Source organism: Haliotis cracherodii, unplaced genomic scaffold, assembly GCF_022045235.1.
Source record: "Haliotis cracherodii isolate W230 unplaced genomic scaffold, xgHalCrac1.p SCAF_1, whole genome shotgun sequence".
Classification (NCBI taxonomy): Eukaryota; Metazoa; Mollusca; class Gastropoda; order Lepetellida; family Haliotidae; genus Haliotis; species Haliotis cracherodii.
The window spans coordinates 67,296,261-67,321,801 of NW_027266264.1; the positions used below are offsets into that span (position 1 = coordinate 67,296,261).

General features: G+C 47.4%; 2 protein-coding genes across 3 annotated transcripts in view; both read left to right on the forward strand.

Annotated features, from left to right (window-relative positions):
• The window catches only part of LOC139460917 (uncharacterized), a 51,647-nt gene that overhangs the window by 7,353 nt on the left and 18,753 nt on the right, over positions 1-25,541 (forward strand). For both annotated transcript variants that reach the window (XM_071242429.1, XM_071242495.1), the window contains exons 4-10: positions 905-1,138; positions 1,275-1,403; positions 1,628-1,827; positions 8,532-8,644; positions 12,264-12,449; positions 18,030-18,095; positions 19,731-19,891. In XM_071242429.1, the coding sequence (XP_071098530.1) occupies positions 905-1,138; positions 1,275-1,403; positions 1,628-1,827; positions 8,532-8,644; positions 12,264-12,449; positions 18,030-18,095; positions 19,731-19,891 (1,089 nt within the window). The remainder of the gene's footprint in view (positions 1-904; positions 1,139-1,274; positions 1,404-1,627; positions 1,828-8,531; positions 8,645-12,263; positions 12,450-18,029; positions 18,096-19,730; positions 19,892-25,541) is intronic.
• On the forward strand, positions 13,101-13,858 carry LOC139473376 (collagen alpha-1(XXVIII) chain-like; the record flags this gene model as incomplete). Its single annotated transcript, XM_071255932.1, has 2 exons — positions 13,101-13,196; positions 13,325-13,858. Coding segments are annotated over exons 1-2 (630 nt in total), but the record flags the coding sequence as incomplete, so codon positions are not given.

Consider the following 25,541-nt stretch of genomic DNA (forward strand, 5'->3'; position numbering starts at 1 on the left):
ATGTTGGCCTTGCGTTGATGTTGACCTTGTGTTGATGTTGACCTTGTGTTGACCTCGACCTAGTGTTGACGTTGGCCTTTTGTTGATGTTGACCTTGTGTTGATGTTGACCTTGTGTTGATGTTGACCTTGTGTTGACCTCGACCTTGTGTTGATGTTGGCCTTGTGTTGATGTTGCCCTTGTGTTGATGTTGACCTTGTGTTGACGTTGACCTTGTGTTGATGTTGACCTTGTGTTAATGTTGACCTTGTGTTGATGTTGCCCATGTGTTGATGTTGGCCTTGTGTTGATGTTGACCTTGTGTTGATGTTGACCTTGTGTTGATGTTGGCCTTGTGTTGATGTTGACCTTGTGTTGATGTTGACCTTGTGTTGATGTTGACCTTGTGTTGATGTTGGCCTTGTGTTGATGTTGACCATGTGTTGATGTTGACCTTGTGTTGATGTTTACCTTGTGTTGACCTCGACCTAGTGTTGACGTTGGCCTTTTGTTGATGTTGACCTTGTGTTGAATTGACCTTGTGTTGATGTTGACCTTGTGTTGATGTTGGCCTTGTGTTGATGTTGACCTTGTGTTGATGTTTACCTTGTGTTGATGTTGACCTTGTGTTGACCTCGACCTTGTGTTGACGTTGGCCTTGTGTTGATGTGGCCTTGTGTTGATGTTGACCTTGTGTTGATGTTGACCTTGTGTTGATGTTGACCTTGTGTTGATGTTGCCCTTGTGTTAATGTTGGCCTTGTGTTGACATTGGCCTTGTGTTGATATTGGCCTTGTGTTGATGTTGACCTTGTGTTGATGTTGACCTTGTGTTGACATTGACCTTGTGTTGATGTTGGTCTTGTGTTGATGTTGACCTTGTGTTGATGTTGACCTTGTGTTGATGTTGACCTTGTGTATTTCAGTGCCCATCCTGAACGAGATAGGCCTGCTGTTCACCCAGCTGAGAGAGATGGATAGGGCGCTTGACTGCTTCAAACAGGCTCTGCACATGCTGCCCTTGGCCGACAACAATGTCCAGAGGAACGAGGCTGTCCTCTTCCAGAACATTGGTGCTGTGCACAACTTCAAGTCTGTGGACAACAGACAAGCAGCACTGACAGCTTTAAAGTTCCATGAAATAGCTATTGACAAATATGGTATGTTTGCCTGCCGCTATCTAGCATCTATTACCAAATATTGTAGTATATCAAAATAGTGTTTTTACCATTGAAAAAGACAAAGAAATATACTGTGATTACAATTGTGTCACATATGTATATTCATCCTTTTCAGGCAGACAGAAGAGTTACAAGGCTCAAGGCCATTGTCATGTAAACAAGGCATATGCTGACAGTATAAACAAGGACATCAGCGGGGCCCAAGAGGCATATCTTCTGGCTCTCACCACTGCCAAAGCTCAAGGTGATCTACAAGGAATAAATGATGTCAATATTGACTTTTGTTCTTTCAATACAACATTTAAGTACAGATACTTATACCTCTATCAAGCAAAAGATCAACAACTGGCAGCACAGGAATAAATATAACTTAACATTTACTCAGAGTTTAAGACGCAAACTGCAGGAATCATGGTGCTTCTCTTTTATCCACTATATCTTGCAACATGCTGTGACACTAATTTGCAGGTGATATCCGGACACAGTGGCAATCTCTGGAAGGTCTCGGAGCAGTTGCCTGCCGCTACAGTGATGTGGGAAAGGCTCAGAAATACTACAAGGAAGCTCTTGAGCTGGTTCACAAAGACGACAAAGATATTTCACAAACCAGTGCCTGTGAACGGATCTTGGAGAAGCTGCTCGCACTCAAGAGAGGAGGATCGACAGTGGTAGGCATTCTCGGATCAGGTTGGGGGTTAACAGGGCAAGAGTTGTAGGATGGTCAGGAGTAAACAAGGCAAGAGTTGTAGGATGGTCAGGAGTTAACAAGGCAAGAGTTGTAGGATGGTCAGGGTTTAACAAGGCAAACATTTGCGATGGTCAGGGGTTAGTTAACAAGGCAAGAGTTGTAGGATGGTCAGGGGTTAACAAGGCAAGAGTTGTAGGATGGTCAGGGTTTAACAAGGCAAACATTTGCGATGGTCAGGGGTTAGTTAACAAGGCAAGAGTTGTAGGATGGTCAGGGGTTAACAAGGCAAGAGTTGTAGGATGGTCAGGGTTTAACAAGGCAAACATTTGTGATGGTCAGGGGTTAGTTAACAAGGCAAGAGTTGTAGGATGGTCAGGGGTTAACAAGGCAAGAGTTGTAGGATGGTCAAGGGTTAACAAGACAAACATTTGCGATGGTCAGGGGTTAGTTAACAAGGCAAGAGTTGTAGGATGGTCAGGGGATAACAAGGCAAGAGTTGTAGGATGGTCAGGAGTAAACGAGGCAAGAGTTGTAGGATGGTCAGGAGTAAACAAGGCAAGAATTGTAAGATGGTCAGGAGTAAACAAGGCAAACATTTGTGATGGTCAGGAGTTAACAAGGCAAACATTTGCGATGGTCAGGAGTAAACAAGGCAAGAGTTGTAGGATGGTCAGGGGATAACAAGGCAAACATTTGCGATGGTCAGGAGTAAACAAGGCAAACATTTGTGATGGTCAGGAGTTAACAAGGCAAACATTTGCGATGGTCAGGAGTAAACAAGGCAAGAGTTGTAGGATGGTCAGGAGTAAACAAGGCAAACATTTGCGATGGTCAGGAGTAAACAAGGCAAGAGTTGTAGGATGGTCAGGGGTAAACAAGGCAAGAGTTGTAGGATGGTCAGGAGTAAACAAGGCAAACATTTGCGATGGTCAGGAGTTAACAAGGCAAGAGTTGTAGGATGGTCAGGGGTTAACAAGGCAAGAGTTGTAGGATGGTCAGGGGTTAACAAGACAAACATTTGCGATGGTCAGGGGTTAGTTAACAAGGCCAGAGTTGTAGGATGGTCAGGAGTAAACAAGGCAAGAGTTGTAGGATGGTCAGGAGTAAACAAGGCAATAGTTGTAGGATGGTCAGGAGTAAACAAGGCAAACATTTGTGATGGTCAGGAGTAAACAAGGCAAGAGTTGTAGGATGGTCAAGGGTTAACAAGACAAACATTTGCGATGGTCAGGGGTTAGTTAACAAGGCAAGAGTTGTAGGATGGTCAGGGGTTAACAAGGCAAGAGTTGTAGGATGGTCAAGGGTTAACAAGACAAACATTTGCGATGGTCAGGAGTTAACAAGGCAAGAGTTGTAGGATGGTCAGGGGTTAACAAGGCAAGAGTTGTAGGATGGTCAGGGGTTAACAAGGCAAGAGTTGTAGGATGGTCAGGAGTAAACAAGGCAAACATTTGTGATGGTCAGGAGTAAACAAGGCAAGAGTTGTAGGATGGTCAGAGGTAAACAAGGCAAGAGTTGTAGGATGGTCAGGAGTAAACAAGGCAAACATTTGCGATGGTCAGGAGTTAACAAGGCAAGAGTTGTAGGATGGTCAGGAGTAAACAAGGCAAGAGTTGTAGGATGGTCAGGAGTAAACAAGGCAAGAATTGTAAGATGGTCAGGAGTAAACAAGGCAAGAGTTGTAGGATGGTCAGAGGTAAACAAGGCAAGAGTTGTAGGATGGTCAGGAGTAAACAAGGCAAGAGTTGTAGGATGGTCAGGAGTAAACAAGGCAAACATTTGCGATGGTCAGGAGTTAACAAGGCAAACATTTGCGATGGTCAGGAGTTAACAAGGCAAACATTTGCGATGGTCAGGGGTTAACAAGGCAAACATTTGCGATGGTCAGGGGTTAACAAGGCAAACATTTGCGATGGTCAGGGGTTAACAAGGCAAACATTTGCGATGGTCAGGAGTAAACAAGGCAAGAGTTGTAGGATGGTCAGGAGTAAACAAGGCAAGAGTTGTAGGATGGTCAGGAGTTAACAAGGCAAGAGTTGTAGGATGGTCAGGAGTAAACAAGGCAAACATTTGCGATGGTCAGGAGTTAACAAGGCCAGAGTTGTAGGATGGTCAGGGGTTAACAAGGCAAGAATTGTAAGATGGTCAGGAGTAAACAAGGCAAGAGTTGTAGGATGGTCAGGAGTAAACAAGGCAAGAGTTGTAGGATGGTCAGAGGTAAACAAGGCAAGAGTTGTAGGATGGTCAGGAGTAAACAAGGCAAACATTTGTGATGGTCAGGGTAAACAAGGCAAGAGTTGTAGGATGGTCAGGAGTTAACAAGGCAAGAGTTGTAGGATGGTCAGGAGTTAACAGGGCAAGAGTTGTAGGATGGTCAGGAGTAAACAAGGCAAGAGTTGTAGGATGGTCAGAGGTAAACAAGGCAAGAGTTGTAGGATGGTCAGGAGTAAACAAGGCAAACATTTGCGATGGTCAGGAGTAAACAAGGCAAGAGTTGTAGGATGGTCAGAGGTAAACAAGGCAAGAGTTGTAGGATGGTCAGGAGTAAACAAGACAAACATTTGCGATGGTCAGGAGTTAACAAGGCAAGAGTTGTAGGATGGTCAGGGGTAAACAAGGCAAGAGTTGTAGGATGGTCAGGGGTTAGTTAACAAGGCAAGAGTTGTAGGATGGTCAGGGGTAAACAAGGCAAGAGTTGTAGGATGGTCAGGAGTAAACAAGGCAAACATTTGCGATGGTCAGGAGTTAACAAGGCAAGAGTTGTAGGATGGTCAGGGGTAAACAAGGCAAGAGTTGTAGGATGGTCAGGAGTAAACAAGGCCAGAGTTGTAGGATGGTCAGGAGTAAACAAGGCAAACATTTGCGATGGTCAGGAGTAAACAAGGCAAACATTTGCGATGGTCAGGAGTTAACAAGGCAAGAGTTGTAGGATGGTCAGGGGTAAACAAGGCAAGAGTTGTAGGATGGTCAGGAGTTAACAAGGCAAGAGTTGTAGGATGGTCAGGAGTTAACAAGACAAACATTTGCGATGGTCAGGAGTTAACAAGGCAAGAGTTGTAGGATGGTCAGGAGTTAACAAGGCAAGAGTTGTAGGATGGTCAGGGGTTAACAAGGCAAGAGTTGTAGGATGGTCAGGGGTTAACAAGACAAACATTTGCGATGGTCAGGGGTTAGTTAACAAGGCCAGAGTTGTAGGATGGTTAGGAGTAAACAAGGCAAACATTTGCGATGGTCAGGAGTTAACAAGGCAAGAGTTGTAGGATGGTCAGGGGTAAACAAGGCAAGAGTTGTAGGATGGTCAGGAGTAAACAAGGCAAGAGTTGTAGGATGGTCAGGGGTTAACAAGGCAAGAGTTGTAGGATGGTCAGAGGTTAACAAGACAAACATTTGCGATGGTCAGGGGTTAGTTAACAAGGCCAGAGTTGTAGGATGGTCAGGGGTTAACAAGGCAAGAGTTGTAGGATGGTCAGGAGTAAACAAGGCAAGAGTTGTAGGATGGTCAGGAGTAAACAAGGCAAGAGTTGTAGGATGGTCAGGGGTTAACAAGGCAAGAGTTGTAGGATGGTCAGGAGTAAACAAGGCAAGAGTTGTAGGATGGTCAGGAGTAAACAAGGCAAACATTTGCAATGGTCAGGAGTAAACAAGGCAAGAGTTGTAGGATGGTCAGGAGTTAACAAGGCAAGAGTTGTAGGATGGTCAGGAGTTAACAAGGCAAGAGTTGTAGGATGGTCAGGAGTAAACAAGGCAAGAGTTGTAGGATGGTCAGGGTAAACAAGGCAAGAGTTGTAGGATGGTCAGGAGTTAACAAGGCAAGAGTTGTAGGATGGTCAGGAGTTAACAAGGCAAGAGTTGTAGGATGGTCAGGAGTAAACAAGGCAAGAGTTGTAGGATGGTCAGGGTAAACAAGGCAAGAGTTGTAGGATGGTCAGGAGTTAACAAGGCAAGAGTTGTAGGATGGTCAGGAGTTAACAAGGCAAGAGTTGTAGGATGGTCAGGAGTTAACAAGGCAAGAGTTGTAGGATGGTCAGGAGTAAACAAGGCAAGAGTTGTAGGATGGTCAGGAGTTAACAAGGCAAGAGTTGTAGGATGGTCAGGAGTTAACAAGGCAAGAGTTGTAGGATGGTCAGGAGTTAACAAGGCAAGAGTTGTAGGATGGTCAGGAGTAAACAAGGCAAACATTTGCAATGGTCAGGGTAAACAAGGACAGAGTTGAGAATTGATCCCCTGTGTAGATTCTGGGGCAGAGTAGGTCACTATTACGTCGCGATTCGCTGTGCAGAGTTGCGTCCCTTGGGCACGCCAGAAACCTATGATTGTGGCTTCGAATCCCGGTTCGCCCCGATTATGTTTCTAGGTTTGTCAGCACCATACCCGTGCTCGTGGGTTTCACCGAAGTGGTAAACGTCTGAGACCTGCATCACTTGGGGCTTTCCTCCCACATTAAGCTGACACGCCGTGATATAACTGGAATACTGTTAAAAGCGGCGTTAAACCAAACTCACTCACTCACTCACTATTACGTCATGCTTGTTGTAGAAACTGTCTCAAATGCATGATTGAGCTTCCCAGGGCCGAGTTGGTCACCATTACCTCATGCTTGTTGTAGGAACTGTCTCAAATGCATGATCGAGGTTCCAGGGGCCGAGTTGGTCACCATTACCTCATGCTTGTTGTAGGAACTGTCTCAAATGCATGATCGAGCTTCCAGCGTCCCAGTTGGTCACCATTACCTCATGCTTGGTGTAGAAACTGTCTCAAATGCATGATCGAGCTTCCTGGGGCAGAGTAGGTCACTATTACGTCATGCTTGTTGTAGAAACTGTCTCAAATGCATGATCGAGCTTCCAGGGTCCGAGTTGGTCACCATTACCTCATGCTTGTTGTAGAAACTGTCTCAAATGCATAAGGGCAGTCAGGTAGCCTAGTGGCTAAAGCGTTCGCTCGTTACGCTGAAGACCCGGGTTCGATTCCTGACACGGGTACAATGTGTGAAGCCCATTTCTGGTGTCCCCTGCCGTGATATTGCTGGAATATTGCTAAAAGCGGCGTAAAACCGTACTCACTCACTCACTCACTCAAATGCACGATCGAGCTTCCAGGGGCCGAGTAGGTCCCCATTGCCTCATGCTTGTTGTAGGAACTGTCTCAAATGCAGGATTGGCTGATCAGGCATCTTGGTTTGACTGAGAGCGTGTCATTGCACCCCTATGTTGTGGATTGTTTCTCATGTTTTCAGTCACTTGTTTACCTGGTCCTGACACTATTAGTGTCCTTCTGGAACATATAGCTGGAGTATTATTGACTGTGCATTTATACAGTAGTTCACTCACTCACTTAGACATATCAGCAAAAACACCCTTCATGAAAATATTTCTTTGCTTTGTGACAAACAATTCAGTTTTAGTGGATGTTTTTCACTGGGTTCAAATAATCCTCCTCACAATCTAAATCAATTTCATTAGAACCAGCTTTTTATACCTGTAGTGAAGTGGTTAAGTCACTGGTCACTGGAACATCAATCAGCTTGTTGCTTTTGTTAAATATGCTACTCAACATTTGATAGGGATATTCTGAGTGTTGGACCTGAATGTGTCATTCGTCACCACTCGCCTCTTTCCGTAACCTGCAAGAAGACTCGTCCCCCTATCGATGAATGTTATGTGCGAAAATACGACAAACCAATCAGAATGCGCGCATGATTTCAGGTTCTTCGTCAAAGAATCCCTCAGAAATAATTTTTGATTTTACACGTCTTGCATCTAAAAATATACCCAAGGCACAGTTAAATGTGTTCAGTCATACTGTATAATTCCACATGTCCTGATGTGCTTTAAATTGCATCTGAAATATATATAATATATAGGGAAATATATGTGAACCATTACACGACAAGTTGACAATTATTTTGGGTATGCCCGTTTGCGCTAAGACGGAACCTGGTTGCAAAAATGAAAAGAGGGGCATGAGTCGCTATTCGGCTTGTCCCGGAATAACACGAGTTGGTCACGAATGCTGAATGTGTGTTATTGGCTGCTTGGGGATGATGTCACAAATAGTATCCCATGTTGCCATGCAACTGGAGCATTTTCAGCTTCATTTAAGGTTAATAAAAGTAGGTACACAGTTCAAGTACGTCAGGTGCTTTCCTCAAGTTACAAAACAGTATGAAATAGGTCAGTATTCCCTCTCAAAGGTTGAGTGGTATATAATTAATACTTAACTGATCAGTAGTAATTAAGTGAGACATGTGGTGGATGTCTTTGAATTGTAACAATATGGCATCTTTATTTTGTATTCTATCCGTTGATACGGTGTTGAATTGGTCTTCGGCAGCACATGCTGTGCCGTTAGAGATGAATAATAAGACCTGTGAAGATCCGGGGTAGAATGCGTCTTCAGCAAACCATGCTTGCCGTAAAAGGCGACTACACTTGTTGTATGAGGCGACTAACGAGGCGATCGGGTAGTCAGACTCACTGACTTGTTTGATGCAAGTAATCTTATCCTAATTGTGTGGATTTATACTCATGATATAAATCACTGGATTGTCTGGTCCAGACTCGATTATTTACAGACCGGTGTCATATATAGATGGAATATTGTGCATAATAAGTGCAGCATTAAACAACAAACAAAGAGACAAAAACTCTCTGTTGTATTCATTGATGTGATATTATGTTCCAGCGAGGAGGTCTGGCTACAGGAAGCGGACTTGGCGCATCGACCTTGAGAAACACTCTTCTTGGATCAAGGTCAATGGAAGAATTTCACAGTAATCTTACGAAAAGGGAAAAAAGGTTATAAATCAATGTTAATTTGTTTGAAATACATAAATGCCACTGTGTGGGGGAAGAGTGTTTTGGAGTAGAATGCAGTCACTATGGTGACCAACACTGTTTGTTTGTTTGTTGTTTAACGCCACAATTGGCAATATTCCAGCTATATGACGGCTATCCGTAAATAATCGAGTCTGGACCAGCCACTCCAGTGATTGACATCATGAGCATCAATCCACTCAATTAGGATACAATTACAGGCATCTACCAAGTCAGCGAATCTGACCACCTGATCCTGTTTGTCGCCTCGTACAACAAGCATAGTCGCCTTTTACAGAAAGCATGGGTTGCCGAAGACCTATCCTACCCTGCATCTTCATGGGTCAAAACCCACACTGAAGCACATGTAGCACAATCCTTAGGCATGTGGATTTGTTCGAAATGCGACTCTGAGCATGCACTTGGGCAGGGATTTGGCACAATATAAATGTTCATATTGATATTAGTATCCAGGATTTAAAAAGGGGGGATGTAAACTACGAAAGTGACAAAGTACACTTGAGAGAATATCACAGGCTGAAATGCTCAATCCAAGGATTGTCTTGTCCAGACTTGATTATTGACAGACCACAATCATATAGCTGGAATATAGCCGAGTGCAGCTTTAAACAACAAACAAGCTCACAAACAAACAAACACACAAACTTTCCTGTAACATTTATCTGATACTGTTCACAGCCGCATAAAACACAACTCACTCACTCACTCACTGGACACAGGGTGACTCAGGGTTGTCCTGCGGTATACTAGAGAGGTGAAGAGGTTCAATGCCCCTTAAGGGGCATTCATACGGTACAACTAGTTGTATACAATTTGTTGCGTGCAACACATTGCATCGTGTGAACAGGCAAGTCAGTCCCACTTTTGACATATGCAACTTGTTGGACGTGAGTTGTACGAAATAGGACATGCCCCATTTTCATGTGATAGGTTGTATGAACGCAGCCAATCAAAACGTGCATGAAAATCACGTGATATTTACACATCAATTTGTAAACAAAAATGGCGACTCCAATTCAAGTCACTAACTTCTGCTTTTCGGTATCCTAAGTGTCACCACTCAATAAAGGACCTATGAAAAGTAGGTATGTAGAATAACACTGTAACAAATTATATATTTTGACAGTTGCATCGGTCTAATTCTCCTGGTTAAACTATTCATGGTGTTATTTGAATCGACAGCCATGTAACTGTACACTGTAGTGTAGACCAAGATGAGATAAGGTCAGTAATACGTTTAAAACTTAAAATACATCATACACACAAATACACGTCACAGTTTTGGATTCTGTGGGAAAATATCTATAATGTGGTGCCATTAACAACTATTTTAGGCAAAGCAGATGTACACAAACGACATCTGAAAATAGTGAACAACGTAAATATTGCCATTTTTGCATCTTACCAATTCCCTGTTCTAAATGTGATTATTTATTCAAATAACGTATAGCTACATGAGAAGTTTCATTACAAAACCATTGGGTGTCTGCTCTTTGTCCAAACACCAATCATCATTCCGAAAAGACTCCAATAACCCTTTATTCGTGTTCGAATCATAAACTCTAGACCAAACCTCCATGTTGGATAGTGTTGCAAAATTACGGTTCCTTTCGCGTCAGGCGAGATGCCTGTCACATCAAATGCATTTCATACTCAGCTACGATACATATATCCCTGAATTCATCATACCATAAACAATCAATTGACACATTGTCTAAGTCACAAATGCAAACGGTCCAAATGAAATCAAGTGTGCAACCAAACTCTGTGTTCTGAAATCTTGTTTGAAAATGTAAACAAAGCAAACTTCTTGTTATATAATTTTACTTAACATTTTCTACTATTCCGATAGATTCAGTCGTCAATTTGTTGCATACATTAGCTCAGATTATTACGAATATGCAAGGGTCGATAATTGTTGCAATAATCGAGGAATAAATAATTAGACACTTGGAAAATTGGAAAAGTCAACAGAAATCGTTCCACATGACGCCATGATTTACGCAAGACCACACACAGTAACGATGGTATTGGTCTGCCTTTCCACATGGTATCAAGGCTAGAGTGGAAACATAAAAACAAATAAAACATATTGATTTCAGATTGATTCTGATTACTAAACTTACATATGGTAAATGTATATAGATAGGTTAAATAAAATAGCCACTTCGATCATTTCTTAAATTAAATGTAAATGTTTTCCTGAAGGAAACTCATCACATTATGTTTTTATTTATGTATATACAAGTGTGGACAATACTATTTGTTTTACATATGGATTTTATCGTTTGATTGGCGAACAAGATATCTACAGATTGAATCAGGTGCTACTTTAACAGCAGGGGCCGACTATGTACGATCAAATATGGTACATGTTTTAGGGGCTTTTTTGTTAGCAATACAGAAACTTGAAAACATTTAGCACTTTTTGCTTTTCAAACCGGTCTTGGGGGTTAAAAATTCAATAATATACAACTCCTTTAAGTTGCAAAGTCAGAGGTGACACAGTACCACGCGACCGCAATTCTCACCCAGGTATTTATTTTTTAAAACTATGAATTTGAGAATTAACTCGGCAACCAGGATTCGAGCAGTAATGTTGTGAATCACAAGCTTTTGGTCAGAGATCTCACGAGATCCGTGTTGTATGCAACTCGCTGCTGTGTGAATGCCAAGTTGTATACAATTTCAGTTCATACAACTAATTGCATACAACAATTTGTATACAACTAGTTGTGAATGCCCCTTTAGCACATTATTTTGATTGATTGCCTTTTTCTACATGAATCATTGAAAAATGAAAAATATGTTGGTTTGGAGTGACAAGTGAAATGGTTGCTTTGCTTCCTATATAATTATCTACTATGACAGTTTTATTTACTGAAATAATGGTTTTCCAACATTTTTTATAGTTTTTTATCTATGGAACCGTAAACCACATAACCTTCAATTCACCGCCTTTTTACATCCATTTCGGAGTGGCACGGGTGGCCCAGTCGTCTAAGGCGCCGCAATTCGCTGTGCAGAGTTGCGTCCCTTGGGCACTAGAAACCTATGATTGTGGGTTCGAATCCCGGTTCGCCCCGATTATGTTTCTAGGTTTGTCAGCATAACACCCATGCTCATGGGTTTCACCGAAGTGGTAAACGTCTGAGACCTGCATCACTTCGGGCTTTCCTCCCACATTAAGCTGACACGCCGTGATACAACTGGAATATTGTTAAAAGCGGCATTCAACCCAACTCACACACACACACACACATCCATTCAGAAGGGACTGACAATGGCCAGGCATACCTTATTCATGTCCCGTACATAGATCGGTTATTTGAAGGAATAAAGGGTACATTGCACTTGTATTCAATGGGTTATACACAGAATTAGTATTTACATGTGAACAATAGTTGGAAGATTCTGATTTTGTTATGACCAATTATAAATTACTTTTGTCAGGCAATTCTGAAGTACCCTGTTAACAAAGCTCACACTGCTCTGAGAAGTCCTAGCTTGCAAGTGTATGCTGTATCTATGTACAAAATAAACCAATAAAACTAAATATTGTGTGTTTTTGTTGTTACAGAGAGCTAAGAGTAAGAAGGTCTGGCTCGCTGAGACTGTTTCCCAAAGTTTCCTATGGTCTGGCTCCTGATCTCACACCCAGAAGCAGGGATGATTCTGATGACTCTTCAACATCGACATCGTCTTCATCATCGTCTTCATCATCGCCATCCTCCTTCTCAGCTGTAGGCCTGGTTCCAATGTCAAGGTATGGTTTTATCTGTACACGAGAGGAGTGAGTGAGACGGTGAGGTAGCCTAGTGGTTAAAGTGCTCGCTCGTCATGCCGAAGACCCGGGTTCAAGTCCTCACATTGGTACAATGTTTGAAGTCCATTTCTGGTGTCCCCCGCTGTGATATTGCTGGAATTAAAGTGGCATAAAACCACACTCACTCACTCCTTTTCTCCCCAGGCAGAATAGCTAGGTCCCCAGCACCTCATGCTTGTCTCCATGTGGGGATCCCAGGGCAGTATAGGTCCCCAGCACCTCATGCTTGTCTCCATGTGGGGATCCCAGGGCAGTATAGGTCCCCAGCACCTCATGCTTGTCTCCATGTGGGGATCCCAGGGCAGTATAGGTCCCCAGCACCTCATGCTTGTCTCCATGTGGGGATCCCAGGGCAGTATAGGTCCCCAGCACCTCATGCTTGTCTCCATGTGGGGATCCCAGGGCAGTATAGGTCCCCAGCACCTCATGCTTGTCCCCATGTGGGGATCCCAGGGCAGTATAGGTCCCCAGCACCTCATGCTTGTCTCCATGTGGGGATCCGAGGGCAGTATAGGTCCCCAGCACCTCATGCTTGTCTCCATGTGGGGATCCCAGGGCAGTATAGGTCCCCAGCACCTCATGCTTGTCTCCATGTGGGGATCCCAGGGCAGTATAGGTCCCCAGCACCTCATGCTTGTCTCCGTGTGGGGATCCGAGGGCAGTATAGGTCCCCAGCACCTCATGCTTGTCTCCATGTGGGGATCCCAGGGCAGTATAGGTCCCCGGCACCTCATGCTTGTCTCCATGTGGGGATCCCAGGGCAGTATAGGTCCCCAGCACCTCATGCTTGTCTCCATGTGGGGATCCCAGGGCAGTATAGGTCCCCAGCACCTCATGCTTGTCTCCATGTGGGGATCCCAGGGCAGTATAGGTCCCCAGCACCTCATGCTTGTCTCCATGTGGGGATCCGAGGGCAGTATAGGTCCCCAGCACCTCATGCTTGTCTCCATGTGGGGATCCCAGGGCAGTATAGGTCCCCGGCACCTCATGCTTGTCTCCATGTGGGGATCCCAGGGCAGTATAGGTCCCCAGCACCTCATGCTTGTCTCCATGTGGGGATCCGAGGGCAGTATAGGTCCCCAGCACCTCATGCTTGTCTCCATGTGGGGATCCCAGGGCAGTATAGGTCCCCAGCACCTCATGCTTGTCTCCATGTGGGGATCCCAGGGCAGTATAGGTCCCCAGCACCTCATGCTTGTCCCCATGTGGGGATCCCAGGGCAGTATAGGTCCCCAGCACCTCATGCTTGTCTCCATGTGGGGATCCCAGGGCAGTATAGGTCCCCAGCACCTCATGCTTGTCTCCATGTGGGGATCCCAGGGCAGTATAGGTCCCCAGCACCTCATGCTTGTCTCCATGTGGGGATCCCAGGGCAGTATAGGTCCCCAGCACCTCATGCTTGTCTCCATGTGGGGATCCGAGGGCAGTATAGGTCCCCAGCACCTCATGCTTGTCTCCATGTGGGGATCCCAGGGCAGTATAGGTCCCCGGCACCTCATGCTTGTCTCCATGTGGGGATCCCAGGGCAGTATAGGTCCCCAGCACCTCATGCTTGTCTCCATGTGGGGATCCCAGGGCAGTATAGGTCCCCAGCACCTCATGCTTGTCTCCATGTGGGGATCCCAGGGCAGTATAGGTCCCCAGCACCTCATGCTTGTCTCCATGTGGGGATCCCAGGGCAGTATAGGTCCCCAGCACCTCATGCTTGTCTCCATGTGGGGATCCCAGGGCAGTATAGGTCCCCGGCACCTCATGCTTGTCTCCATGTGGGGATCCCAGGGCAGTATAGGTCCCCAGCACCTCATGCTTGTCTCCATGTGGGGATCCGAGGGCAGTATAGGTCCCCAGCACCTCATGCTTGTCTCCATGTGGGGATCCCAGGGCAGTATAGGTCCCCAGCACCTCATGCTTGTCTCCATGTGGGGATCCCAGGGCAGTATAGGTCCCCAGCACCTCATGCTTGTCTCCATGTGGGGATCCCAGGGCAGTATAGGTCCCCAGCACCTCATGCTTGTCTCCATGTGGGGATCCGAGGGCAGTATAGGTCCCCAGCACCTCATGCTTGTCTCCATGTGGGGATCCCAGGGCAGTATAGGTCCCCAGCACCTCATGCTTGTCTCCATGTGGGGATCCCAGGGCAGTATAGGTCCCCAGCACCTCATGCTTGTCTCCATGTGGGGATCCGAGGGCAGTATAGGTCCCCAGCACCTCATGCTTGTCTCCATGTGGGGATCCCAGGGCAGTATAGGTCCCCAGCACCTCATGCTTGTCTCCATGTGGGGATCCCAGGGCAGTATAGGTCCCCAGCACCTCATGCTTGTCTCCATGTGGGGATCCGAGGGCAGTATAGGTCCCCAGCACCTCATGCTTGTCTCCATGTGGGGATCCCAGGGCAGTATAGGTCCCCAGCACCTCATGCTTGTCTCCATGTGGGGATCCGAGGGCAGTATAGGTCCCCAGCACCTCATGCTTGTCTCCATGTGGGGATCCCAGGGCAGTATAGGTCCCCAGCACCTCATGCTTGTCTCCATGTGGGGATCCCAGGGCAGTATAGGTCCCCAGCACCTCATGCTTGTCTCCATGTGGGGATCCGAGGGCAGTATAGGTCCCCAGCACCTCATGCTTGTCTCCATGTGGGGATCCCAGGGCAGTATAGGTCCCCAGCACCTCATGCTTTTCTCCATGTGGGGATCTCAGGGTGGAACAGGTCCCCAGCACCTCATGCTTGTCTCCATGTGGGGATCCCAGGGCAGTATAGGTCCCCAGCACCTCATGCTTGTCTCCATGTGGGGATCCCAGGGCAGTATAGGTCCCCAGCACCTCATGCTTGTCTCCATGTGGGGATCCCAGGGCAGTATAGGTCCCCAGCACCTCATGCTTGTCTCCATGTGGGGATCCGAGGGCAGTATAGGTCCCCAGCACCTCATGCTTTTCTCCATGTGGGGATCTCAGGGTGGAACAGGTCCCCAGCACCTCATGCTTGTCTCCATGTGGGGATCCCAGGGCAGTATAGGTCCCCAGCACCTCATGCTTGTCTCCATGTGGGGATCCCAGGGCAGTATAGGTCCCCAGCACCTCATGCTTGTCTCCATGTGGGGATCCCAGGGCAGTATAGGTCCCCAGCACCTCATGCTTGTCTCCATGTGGGGATCCCAGGGCAGTATAGGTCCCCAGCACCTCATGCTTGTCTCCATGTGGGGATCCGAGGGCAGTATAGGTCCCAAGCACCTCATGCTTGTCTCCATGTGGGGATCCGAGGGCAGTATAGGTCCCCAGCACCTCATGCTTGTCTCCATGTGGGGATCCGAGGGCAGTACAGGTCCCCAGCACCTCATGCTTGTCTCCATGTGGGGATCCGAGGGCAGTACAGGTCCCCAGCACCTCATGCTTTTCTCCATGTGGGGATCCCAGGGCAGAACAGGTCCCAAGTACCTCATGCTTTTCTCCATGTGGGGATCCCAGGGTGGAACAGGTCCCCAGTACCTCATGCTTTTCTCCATGTGGGGATCCCAGGGCGGAACAGGTCCCCAGTACCTCATGCTTTTCTCCATGTGGGGATCCCAGGGCGGAACGGGTCCCCAGTACCTCATGCTTTTCTCCATGTGGGGATCCCAGGGCGGAACAGGTCCCCAGTACCTCATGCTTTTCTCCATGTGGGGATCTCAGGGTGGAACAGGTACCCAGTACCTCTTGGTTTTCTCCATGTGGGGATACCAGGGCGGAATAGGTTCACAGTACCTCCTGCTTGTCTCTGTGTGGTGATACCAGGCGGAATAGGTTCACAGTACCTCATGCTTGTCTCTGTGTGGTGATACCAGGGCGGAATAGGTTCACAGTACCTCATGCTTGTCTCTGTGTGGTGATACCAGGCGGAATAGGTTCACAGTACCTCATGCTTGTCTCTGTGTGGTGATACCAGGCGGAATATGTTCACAGTACCTCATGCTTGTTTCTCTGTGGTGATACCAGGGCGGAACAGGTCCCCAGTACCTCATGCTTTTCTCCATGTGGGGATCCGAGGGCAGTACAGGTCCCCAGCACCTCATGCTTTTCTCCATGTGGGGATCCCAGGGCAGAACAGGTCCCAAGTACCTCATGCTTTTCTCCATGTGGGGATCCCAGGGTGGAACAGGTCCCCAGTACCTCATGCTTTTCTCCATGTGGGGATCCCAGGGCGGAACAGGTCCCCAGTACCTCATGCTTTTCTCCATGTGGGGATCCCAGGGCGGAACGGGTCCCCAGTACCTCATGCTTTTCTCCATGTGGGGATCCCAGGGCGGAACAGGTCCCCAGTACCTCATGCTTTTCTCCATGTGGGGATCTCAGGGTGGAACAGGTACCCAGTACCTCTTGGTTTTCTCCATGTGGGGATACCAGGGCGGAATAGGTTCACAGTACCTCCTGCTTGTCTCTGTGTGGTGATACCAGGCGGAATAGGTTCACAGTACCTCATGCTTGTCTCTGTGTGGTGATACCAGGGCGGAATAGGTTCACAGTACCTCATGCTTGTCTCTGTGTGGTGATACCAGGCGGAATAGGTTCACAGTACCTCATGCTTGTCTCTGTGTGGTGATACCAGGCGGAATATGTTCACAGTACCTCATGCTTGTTTCTCTGTGGTGATACCAGGGCGGAATAGGTTCACAGTACCTCATGCTTGTCTCTTTGTGGGGATCCCAGGCGGAATATGTTCACAGTACCTCATGCTTGTTTCTCTGTGGTGATACCAGGTGGAATAGGTTCACAGTACCTCATGATTGTTTCTCTGTGGTGATACCAGGGAGAATAGGTTCACAGTACCTCATGCTTGTCTCTCTGTGGTGATACCAGGCGGAATAGGTTCACAGTACCTCATGCTTGTCTCTGTGTGGTGATACCAGGCGGAATATGTTCACAGTACCTCATGCTTGTCTCTCTGTGGTGATACCAGGGCGGAATAGGTTCACAGTACCTCATGCTTGTCTCTGTGTGGTGATACCAGGGGGAATAGGTTCACAGTACCTCATGCTTGTCTCTCTGTGGTGATACCAGGGCGGAATATGTTCACAGTACCTCATGCTTGTCTCTCTGTGGTGATACCAGGCGGAATAGGTTCACAGTACCTCATGCTTGTCTCTGTGTGGTGATACCAGGGGGAATAGGTTCACAGTACCTCATGCTTGTCTCTCTGTGGTGTTACCAGGGCGGAATAGGTTCACAGTACCTCATGCTTGTCTCTGTGTGGTGATACCAGGCGGAATAGGTTCACAGTACCTCATGCTTGTCTCTCTGTGGTGATACCAGGCGGAATAGGTTCACAGTACCTCATGCTTGTCTCTGTGTGGTGATACCAGGGAGAATAGGTTCACAGTACCTCATGCTTGTCTCTCCGTGGGGATCCTGAGGCAAAGCAGACCCACAATACCCTATGCTAACACCTTTTCATGAGAGAAAGATTGTTTGTGGTGTTTTGTTGTGTGTTGATAATTCATAAAAGGCACTAGGTCGGGAAGATACCTATAATGTTTCTATTTATTCTAGCTACCCATACTCAAAAGTTGCTCGGCCAAAACCAGCTGATGTTAAAAGGAAGGTCATAATACGAAAGTGAGTGTTTTGTAATGCCCTATGGTCGTCAACAGCACTGGTCAATGGATGAGTGTGGGAGTAAGTTAACATTTAACATCGCATCAGCATTATTCCAGCCATAAAGCGACAAGAGCAAGTTTCTATCTACATGCTTGTCATTAATACAAAGTCATGTTTAAAAGCAAATTTATCAAACAAATTTTAGCATAGCAATATTATTTTACAACTGTTTAAAAAAATGGGCTATACAGTGGTCAATGAGTCATGCTGCTTTGACATAGGAAAATATATGTACAGTAGAACATGGATATAACGAACACAGATAGAGCAAACAAACAGATACAACGAACTGTTAAAAAATCCCCGATTTATCTCCTACATAATATCATCCAAAATGTACGTATATAACGAACTCTCTACAGCGAACTAACGGATACAGCAAACTGATATCTGATCACTGACAAGCCCATCTACCACTAATTAGTGATAGTGTATAGCGAACTAAGAAATCTCTCTCAGTGTCAAGTGTCACTGACAGTTGGCTGTGCGCAATCAGACGCAAATCAACACAATCAGCGGATACGGATAAACCTTGTTAAACTTAAATGAATGTTATTTAATGTTATCAATTGAATGCTATGAAGTGATCACTGCGAATACAAGTCAATGCTGCAGTTACGAGTATTGTGATTTGTTTAATCCAAGATGGCGGACGTATCCGAGCGAAAACGTGTATAACAAACAACGGATATAACAACTTGAATTCTCTGGTCCCTTGTAGTTCGTTATATCCATGTTCTACTGTAGTTGTAATGACATGGTTTCTAAATAACCGTACCAATAAACTGACAATTTTCAGCTTAAATTTCCACTTATATCATTTCAACTTTTTCCTGGATGGATTTTTATAGCAAAGGGAATTAGTTTAGGGTTTAAGATGAGTAGTTTCTACGAGTTGTTTGCATGTTCTGAAATAGAACTATTTTGAAGACTTGTTTAGGGTATCCAATCAAGTTTATACTACCTTGTCTTGACATGTAAATACAGGACATTATTTTGTGTGTGTACAATCCAAATTCAACACAGCAATATATCCTTCCTTAAGGAAAGTGAAACAAATATGTTACTTGTTAACATGAAACCCTTCCGTTGGTGACCCATTTGTCGAAGGCGCAGCAATTTGCTGGATGCCTCAGTAACCTGTGATCCTGGATCCTGGTTTACCCAGATAATGTTTCTATTTTTGTGAGCACCATAGTCATGCTTGTGGTAAAACTCTTAAGTCTTGCATCACTAAGGGCTTACCTTCAACATCAGTTTGACTCCCGGTGCTATAAGTGAAATACTGTTCAAATCAACGTTAGCCCAACACACTCACTCACCCCTTGGCAGAGAGACTGGTTCCGTGCTGTATATGTGTTGCAGCACCTTTATAATAATGGAAATGCCTTCTTGTTGCAATTTATGCTGATGAATCTCAGAAAACTGACTTCAAACACTGGCTAGGTTGATAGATGCCTTATTTAGTGTGTGTATATTACAACTATGAAATCTGATCTTGCACCTCCATGTGTTTAAACTGTTAAAGGGAAGACAATTTGGTGCTGGTGCCAAATAACAAACACAAAAGTGAAATAATTTTGTATGGTTCAGAATGAGCAGTAAGCGACCAACCTCCCGAGGATCTTCTGACGGTGCACGACGTAGAAGCGATCGTGGTCTAGGCACAACTCTGCTGGATGAGGGATTGTCATCGGAAGAGGAGCAGGAACAAGCTGCTGTACGGAAAGCTATGAAGCAACTGAGTAGGAATGGTGAGTGTACAGACGGTCTGTCTTACAGGGTTAACAAGGCCATAGCCACAGGGTGTGGTGAGTGTACAGACAGGGTCTGTCTTACAGGGTTAACAAGGCCATAGCCACAGGGTGTGGTGAGTGTACAGACAGGGTCTGTCTTATAAGGGTTAACAAGGCCATAGCCACAGGGTGTGGTGAGTGTACAGACAGGGCCTGTCTTACAGGGTTAACAAGGCCATAGCCACAGGGTGTGGTGAGTGTACAGACAGGGGCTAGTTGTCAGAGTTAACAAGGCCATAGCCACAGGGTGTGGTGAGTGTACAGACAGGGGCTAGTTGTCAGAGTTAACAAGGCCATAGCGACAGGGTGTGGTGAGTGTACAGACAGGGGCTAGTTGTCAGAGTTAACAAGGCCATAGCGACAGGGTGTGGTGAGTGTACAGACAGGGGCTAGTTGTCAGAGTTAACAAGGCCATAGCCACAGGGTGTGGTGAGTGTACAGACAGGGGCTAGTTGACAGGGTTAACAAGGCCATAGCCACAGGGTGTGGTGAGTGTACAGACAGGGGCTAGTTGTCAGAGTTAACAAGGCCATAGCGACAGGGTGTGGTGAGTGTACAGACAGGGGCTAGTTGTCAGAGTTAACAAGGCCATAGCCACAGGGTGTGGTGAGTGTACAGACAGGGGCTGTCTTACAGGGTTAACAAGGCCATAGCCACAGGGTGTGGTGAGTGTACAGACAGGGGCTAGTTGTCAGAGTTAACAAGGCCATAGCGACAGGGTGTGGTGAGTGTACAGACAGGGGCTAGTTGTCAGAGTTAACAAGGCCATAGCGACAGGGTGTGGTGAGTGTACAGACAGGGGCTAGTTGTCAGAGTTAACAAGGCCATAGCGACAGGGTGTGGTGAGTGTACAGACAGGGGCTAGTTGTCAGAGTTAACAAGGCCATAGCCACAGGGTGTGGTGAGTGTACAGACAGGGGCTGTCTTACAGGGTTAACAAGGCCATAGCCACAGGGTGTGGTGAGTGTACAGACAGGGGCTAGTTGTCAGAGTTAACAAGGCCATAGCCACAGGGTGTGGTGAGTGTACAGACAGGGGCTGTCTTACAGGGTTAACAAGGCCATAGCCACAGGGTGTGGTGAGTGTACAGACAGGGGCTAGTTGTCAGAGTTAACAAGGCCATAGCCACAGGGTGTGGTGAGTGTACAGACAGGGGCTGTCTTACAGGGTTAACAAGGCCATAGCCACAGGGTGTGGTGAGTGTACAGACAGGGGCTAGTTGTCAGAGTTAACAAGGCCATAGCCACAGGGTGTGGTGAGTGTACAGACAGGGGCTGTCTTACAGGGTTAACAAGGCCATAGCCACAGGGTGTGGTGAGTGTACAGACAGGGGCTAGTTGTCAGAGTTAACAAGGCCATAGCCACAGGGTGTGGTGAGTGTACAGACAGGGGCTAGTTGTCAGAGTTAACAAGGCAATAGCCACAGGGTGTGGTGAGTGTACAGACAGGGGCTAGTTGTCAGAGTTAACAAGGCCATAGCCACAGGGTGTGGTGAGTGTACAGACAGGGGCTAGTTGACAGGGTTAACAAGGCCATAGCCACAGGGTGTGGTGAGTGTACAGACATGGGCTAGTTGACAGGGTTAACAAGGCCATAGCCACAGGGTGTGGTGAGTGTACAGACAGGGGCTAGTTGTCAGAGTTAACAAGGCCATAGCCACAGGGTGTGGTGAGTGTACAGACAGGGGCTAGTTGTCAGAGTTAACAAGGCCATAGCCACAGGGTGTGGTGAGTGTACAGACAGGGGCTAGTTGTCAGAGTTAACAAGGCCATAGCCACAGGGTGTGGTGAGTGTACAGACAGGGGCTAGTTGACAGGGTTAACAAGGCCATAGCCACAGGGTGTGGTGGGTGTACAGACATGGGCTAGTTGACAGGGTTAACAAGGCCATAGCCACAGGGTGTGGTGAGTGTACAGACAGGGGCTAGTTGACAGGGTTAACAAGGCCATAGCCACAGGGTGTGGTGAGTGTACAGACAGGGTCTAGTTGACAGGGTTAACAAGGCCATAGCCACAGGGTGTGGTGAGTGTACAGACAGGGGCTAGTTGACAGGGTTAACAAGGCCATAGCCACAGGGTGTGGTGAGTGTACAGACATGGGCTAGTTGTCAGAGTTAACAAGGCCATAGCCACAGGGTGTGGTGAGTGTACAGACATGGGCTGTCTTACAGGGTTAACAAGGCCATAGCCACAGGGTGTGGTGAGTGTACAGACAGGGGCTAGTTGACAGGGTTAACAAGGCCATAGCCACAGGGTGTGGTGAGTGTACAGACAGGGGCTAGTTGACAGGGTTAACAAGGCCATAGCGACAGGGTGTGGTGAGTGTACAGACAGGGGCTAGTTGTCAGAGTTAACAAGGCCATAGCCACAGGGTGTGGTGAGTGTACAGACAGGGGCTAGTTGTCAGAGTTAACAAGGCCATAGCCACAGGGTGTGGTGAGTGTACAGACAGGGGCTAGTTGTCAGAGTTAACAAGGCCATAGCCACAGGGTGTGGTGAGTGTACAGACAGGGGCTAGTTGTCAGAGTTAACAAGGCCATAGCCACAGGGTGTGGTGAGTGTACAGACAGGGGCTAGTTGTCAGAGTTAACAAGGCCATAGCCACAGGGTGTGGTGAGTGTACAGACAGGGGCTAGTTGTCAGAGTTAACAAGGCCATAGCCACAGGGTGTGGTGAGTGTACAGACAGGGGCTAGTTGTCAGAGTTAACAAGGCCATAGCGACAGGGTGTGGTGAGTGTACAGACGGGCTGTCTTACAGGGTTAACAAGGCCATAGCGACAGGGTGTGGTGAGTGTACAGACAGGGTCTAGTTGTCAGAGTTAACAAGGCCATAGCGACAGGGTGTGGTGAGTGTACAGACGGGCTGTCTTACAGGGTTAACAAGGCCATAGCCACAGGGTGTGGTGAGTGTACAGACAGGGTCTAGTTGTCAGAGTTAACAAGGCCATAGCGACAGGGTGTGGTGAGTGTACAGACGGGCTGTCTTACAGGGTTAACAAGGCCATAGCCACAGGGTGTGGTGAGTGTACAGACAGGGGCTAGTTGACAGGGTTAACAAGGCCATAGCGACAGTGTGTGGTGAGTGTACAGACGGGCTGTCTTACAGGGTTAACAAGGCCATAGCCACAGAGTGTGGTAAATGTATACAGACATGGGCTAGTTGACAGGGTTAACAAGGCCATAGCCACAGGGTGTGGTGAGTGTACAGACATGGGCTAGTTGACAGGGTTAACAAGGCCATAGCCACAGGGTGTGGTGAGTGTACAGACAGGGTCTGTCTTACAGGGTTAACAAGGCCATAGCCACAGGGTGTGGTGGGTGTACAGACATGGGCTAGTTGACAGGGTTAACAAGGCCATAGCCACAGGGTGTGGTGAGTGTACAGACAGGGGCTAGTTGACAGGGTTAACAAGGCCATAGCCACAGGGTGTGGTGAGTGTACAGACAGGGGCTAGTTGACAGGGTTAACAAGGCCATAGCCACAGGGTGTTGTGAGTGTACAGACAGGGGCTAGTTGACAGGGTTAACAAGGCCATAGCCACAGGGTGTGGTGAGTGTACAGACATGGGCTAGTTGTCAGAGTTAACAAGGCCATAGCCACAGGGTGTGGTGAGTGTACAGACATGGGCTGTCTTACAGGGTTAACAAGGCCATAGCCACAGGGTGTGGTGAGTGTACAGACAGGGGCTAGTTGACAGGGTTAACAAGGCCATAGCCACAGGGTGTGGTGAGTGTACAGACAGGGGCTAGTTGACAGGGTTAACAAGGCCATAGCCACAGGGTGTGGTGAGTGTACAGACAGGGGCTAGTTGACAGGGTTAACAAGGCCATAGCGACAGGGTGTGGTGAGTGTACAGACAGGGGCTAGTTGTCAGAGTTAACAAGGCCATAGCCACAGGGTGTGGTGAGTGTACAGACAGGGGCTAGTTGTCAGAGTTAACAAGGCCATAGCCACAGGGTGTGGTGAGTGTACAGACAGGGGCTAGTTGTCAGAGTTAACAAGGCCATAGCCACAGGGTGTGGTGAGTGTACAGACAGGGGCTAGTTGACAGGGTTAACAAGGCCATAGCCACAGGGTGTGGTGAGTGTACAGACAGGGGCTAGTTGTCAGAGTTAACAAGGCCATAGCCACAGGGTGTGGTGAGTGTACAGACATGGGCTGTCTTACAGGGTTAACAAGGCCATAGCCACAGGGTGTGGTGGGTGCACAGACATGGGCTAGTTGACAGGGTTAACAAGGCCATAGCCACAGGGTGTGGTGAGTGTACAGACAGGGGCTAGTTGACAGGGTTAACAAGGCCATAGCCACAGGGTGTGGTGAGTGTACAGACAGGGGCTAGTTGACAGGGTTAACAAGGCCATAGCCACAGGGTGTGGTGAGTGTACAGACAGGGGCTAGTTGACAGGGTTAACAAGGCCATAGCCACAGGGTGTGGTGAGTGTACAGACATGGGCTAGTTGTCAGAGTTAACAAGGCCATAGCGACAGGGTGTGGTGAGTGTACAGACATGGGCTGTCTTACAGGGTTAACAAGGCCATAGCCACAGGGTGTGGTGAGTGTACAGACAGGGGCTAGTTGACAGGGTTAACAAGGCCATAGCCACAGGGTGTGGTGAGTGTACAGACAGGGGCTAGTTGACAGGGTTAACAAGGCCATAGCCACAGGGTGTGGTGAGTGTACAGACATGGGCTAGTTGTCAGAGTTAACAAGGCCATAGCCACAGGGTGTGGTGAGTGTACAGACAGGGGCTAGTTGTCAGAGTTAACAAGGCCATAGCCACAGGGTGTGGTGAGTGTACAGACAGGGGCTAGTTGTCAGAGTTAACAAGGCCATAGCCACAGGGTGTGGTGAGTGTACAGACAGGGGCTAGTTGACAGGGTTAACAAGGCCATAGCGACAGGGTGTGGTGAGTGTACAGACATGGGCTAGTTGTCAGAGTTAACAAGGCCATAGCCACAGGGTGTGGTGAGTGTACAGACAGGGGCTAGTTGTCAGAGTTAACAAGGCCATAGCCACAGGGTGTGGTGAGTGTACAGACATGGGCTGTCTTACAGGGTTAACAAGGCCATAGCCACAGGGTGTGGTGAGTGTACAGACAGGGGCTAGTTGACAGGGTTAACAAAGCCATAGCCACAGGGTGTGGTGAGTGTACAGACAGGGGCTAGTTGACAGGGTTAACAAGGCCATAGCCACAGGGTGTGGTGGGTGTACAGACATGGGCTAGTTGACAGGGTTAACAAGGCCATAGCCACAGGGTGTGGTGAGTGTACAGACAGGGGCTAGTTGACAGGGTTAACAAGGCCATAGCCACAGGGTGTGGTGAGTGTACAGACAGGGGCTAGTTGACAGGGTTAACAAGGCCATAGCGACAGGGTGTGGTGAGTGTACAGACATGGGCTAGTTGTCAGAGTTAACAAGGCCATAGCCACAGGGTGTGGTGAGTGTACAGACAGGGGCTAGTTGTCAGAGTTAACAAGGCCATAGCCACAGGGTGTGGTGAGTGTACAGACAGGGGCTAGTTGTCAGAGTTAACAAGGCCATAGCCACAGGGTGTGGTGAGTGTACAGACAGGGGCTAGTTGTCAGAGTTAACAAGGCCATAGCCACA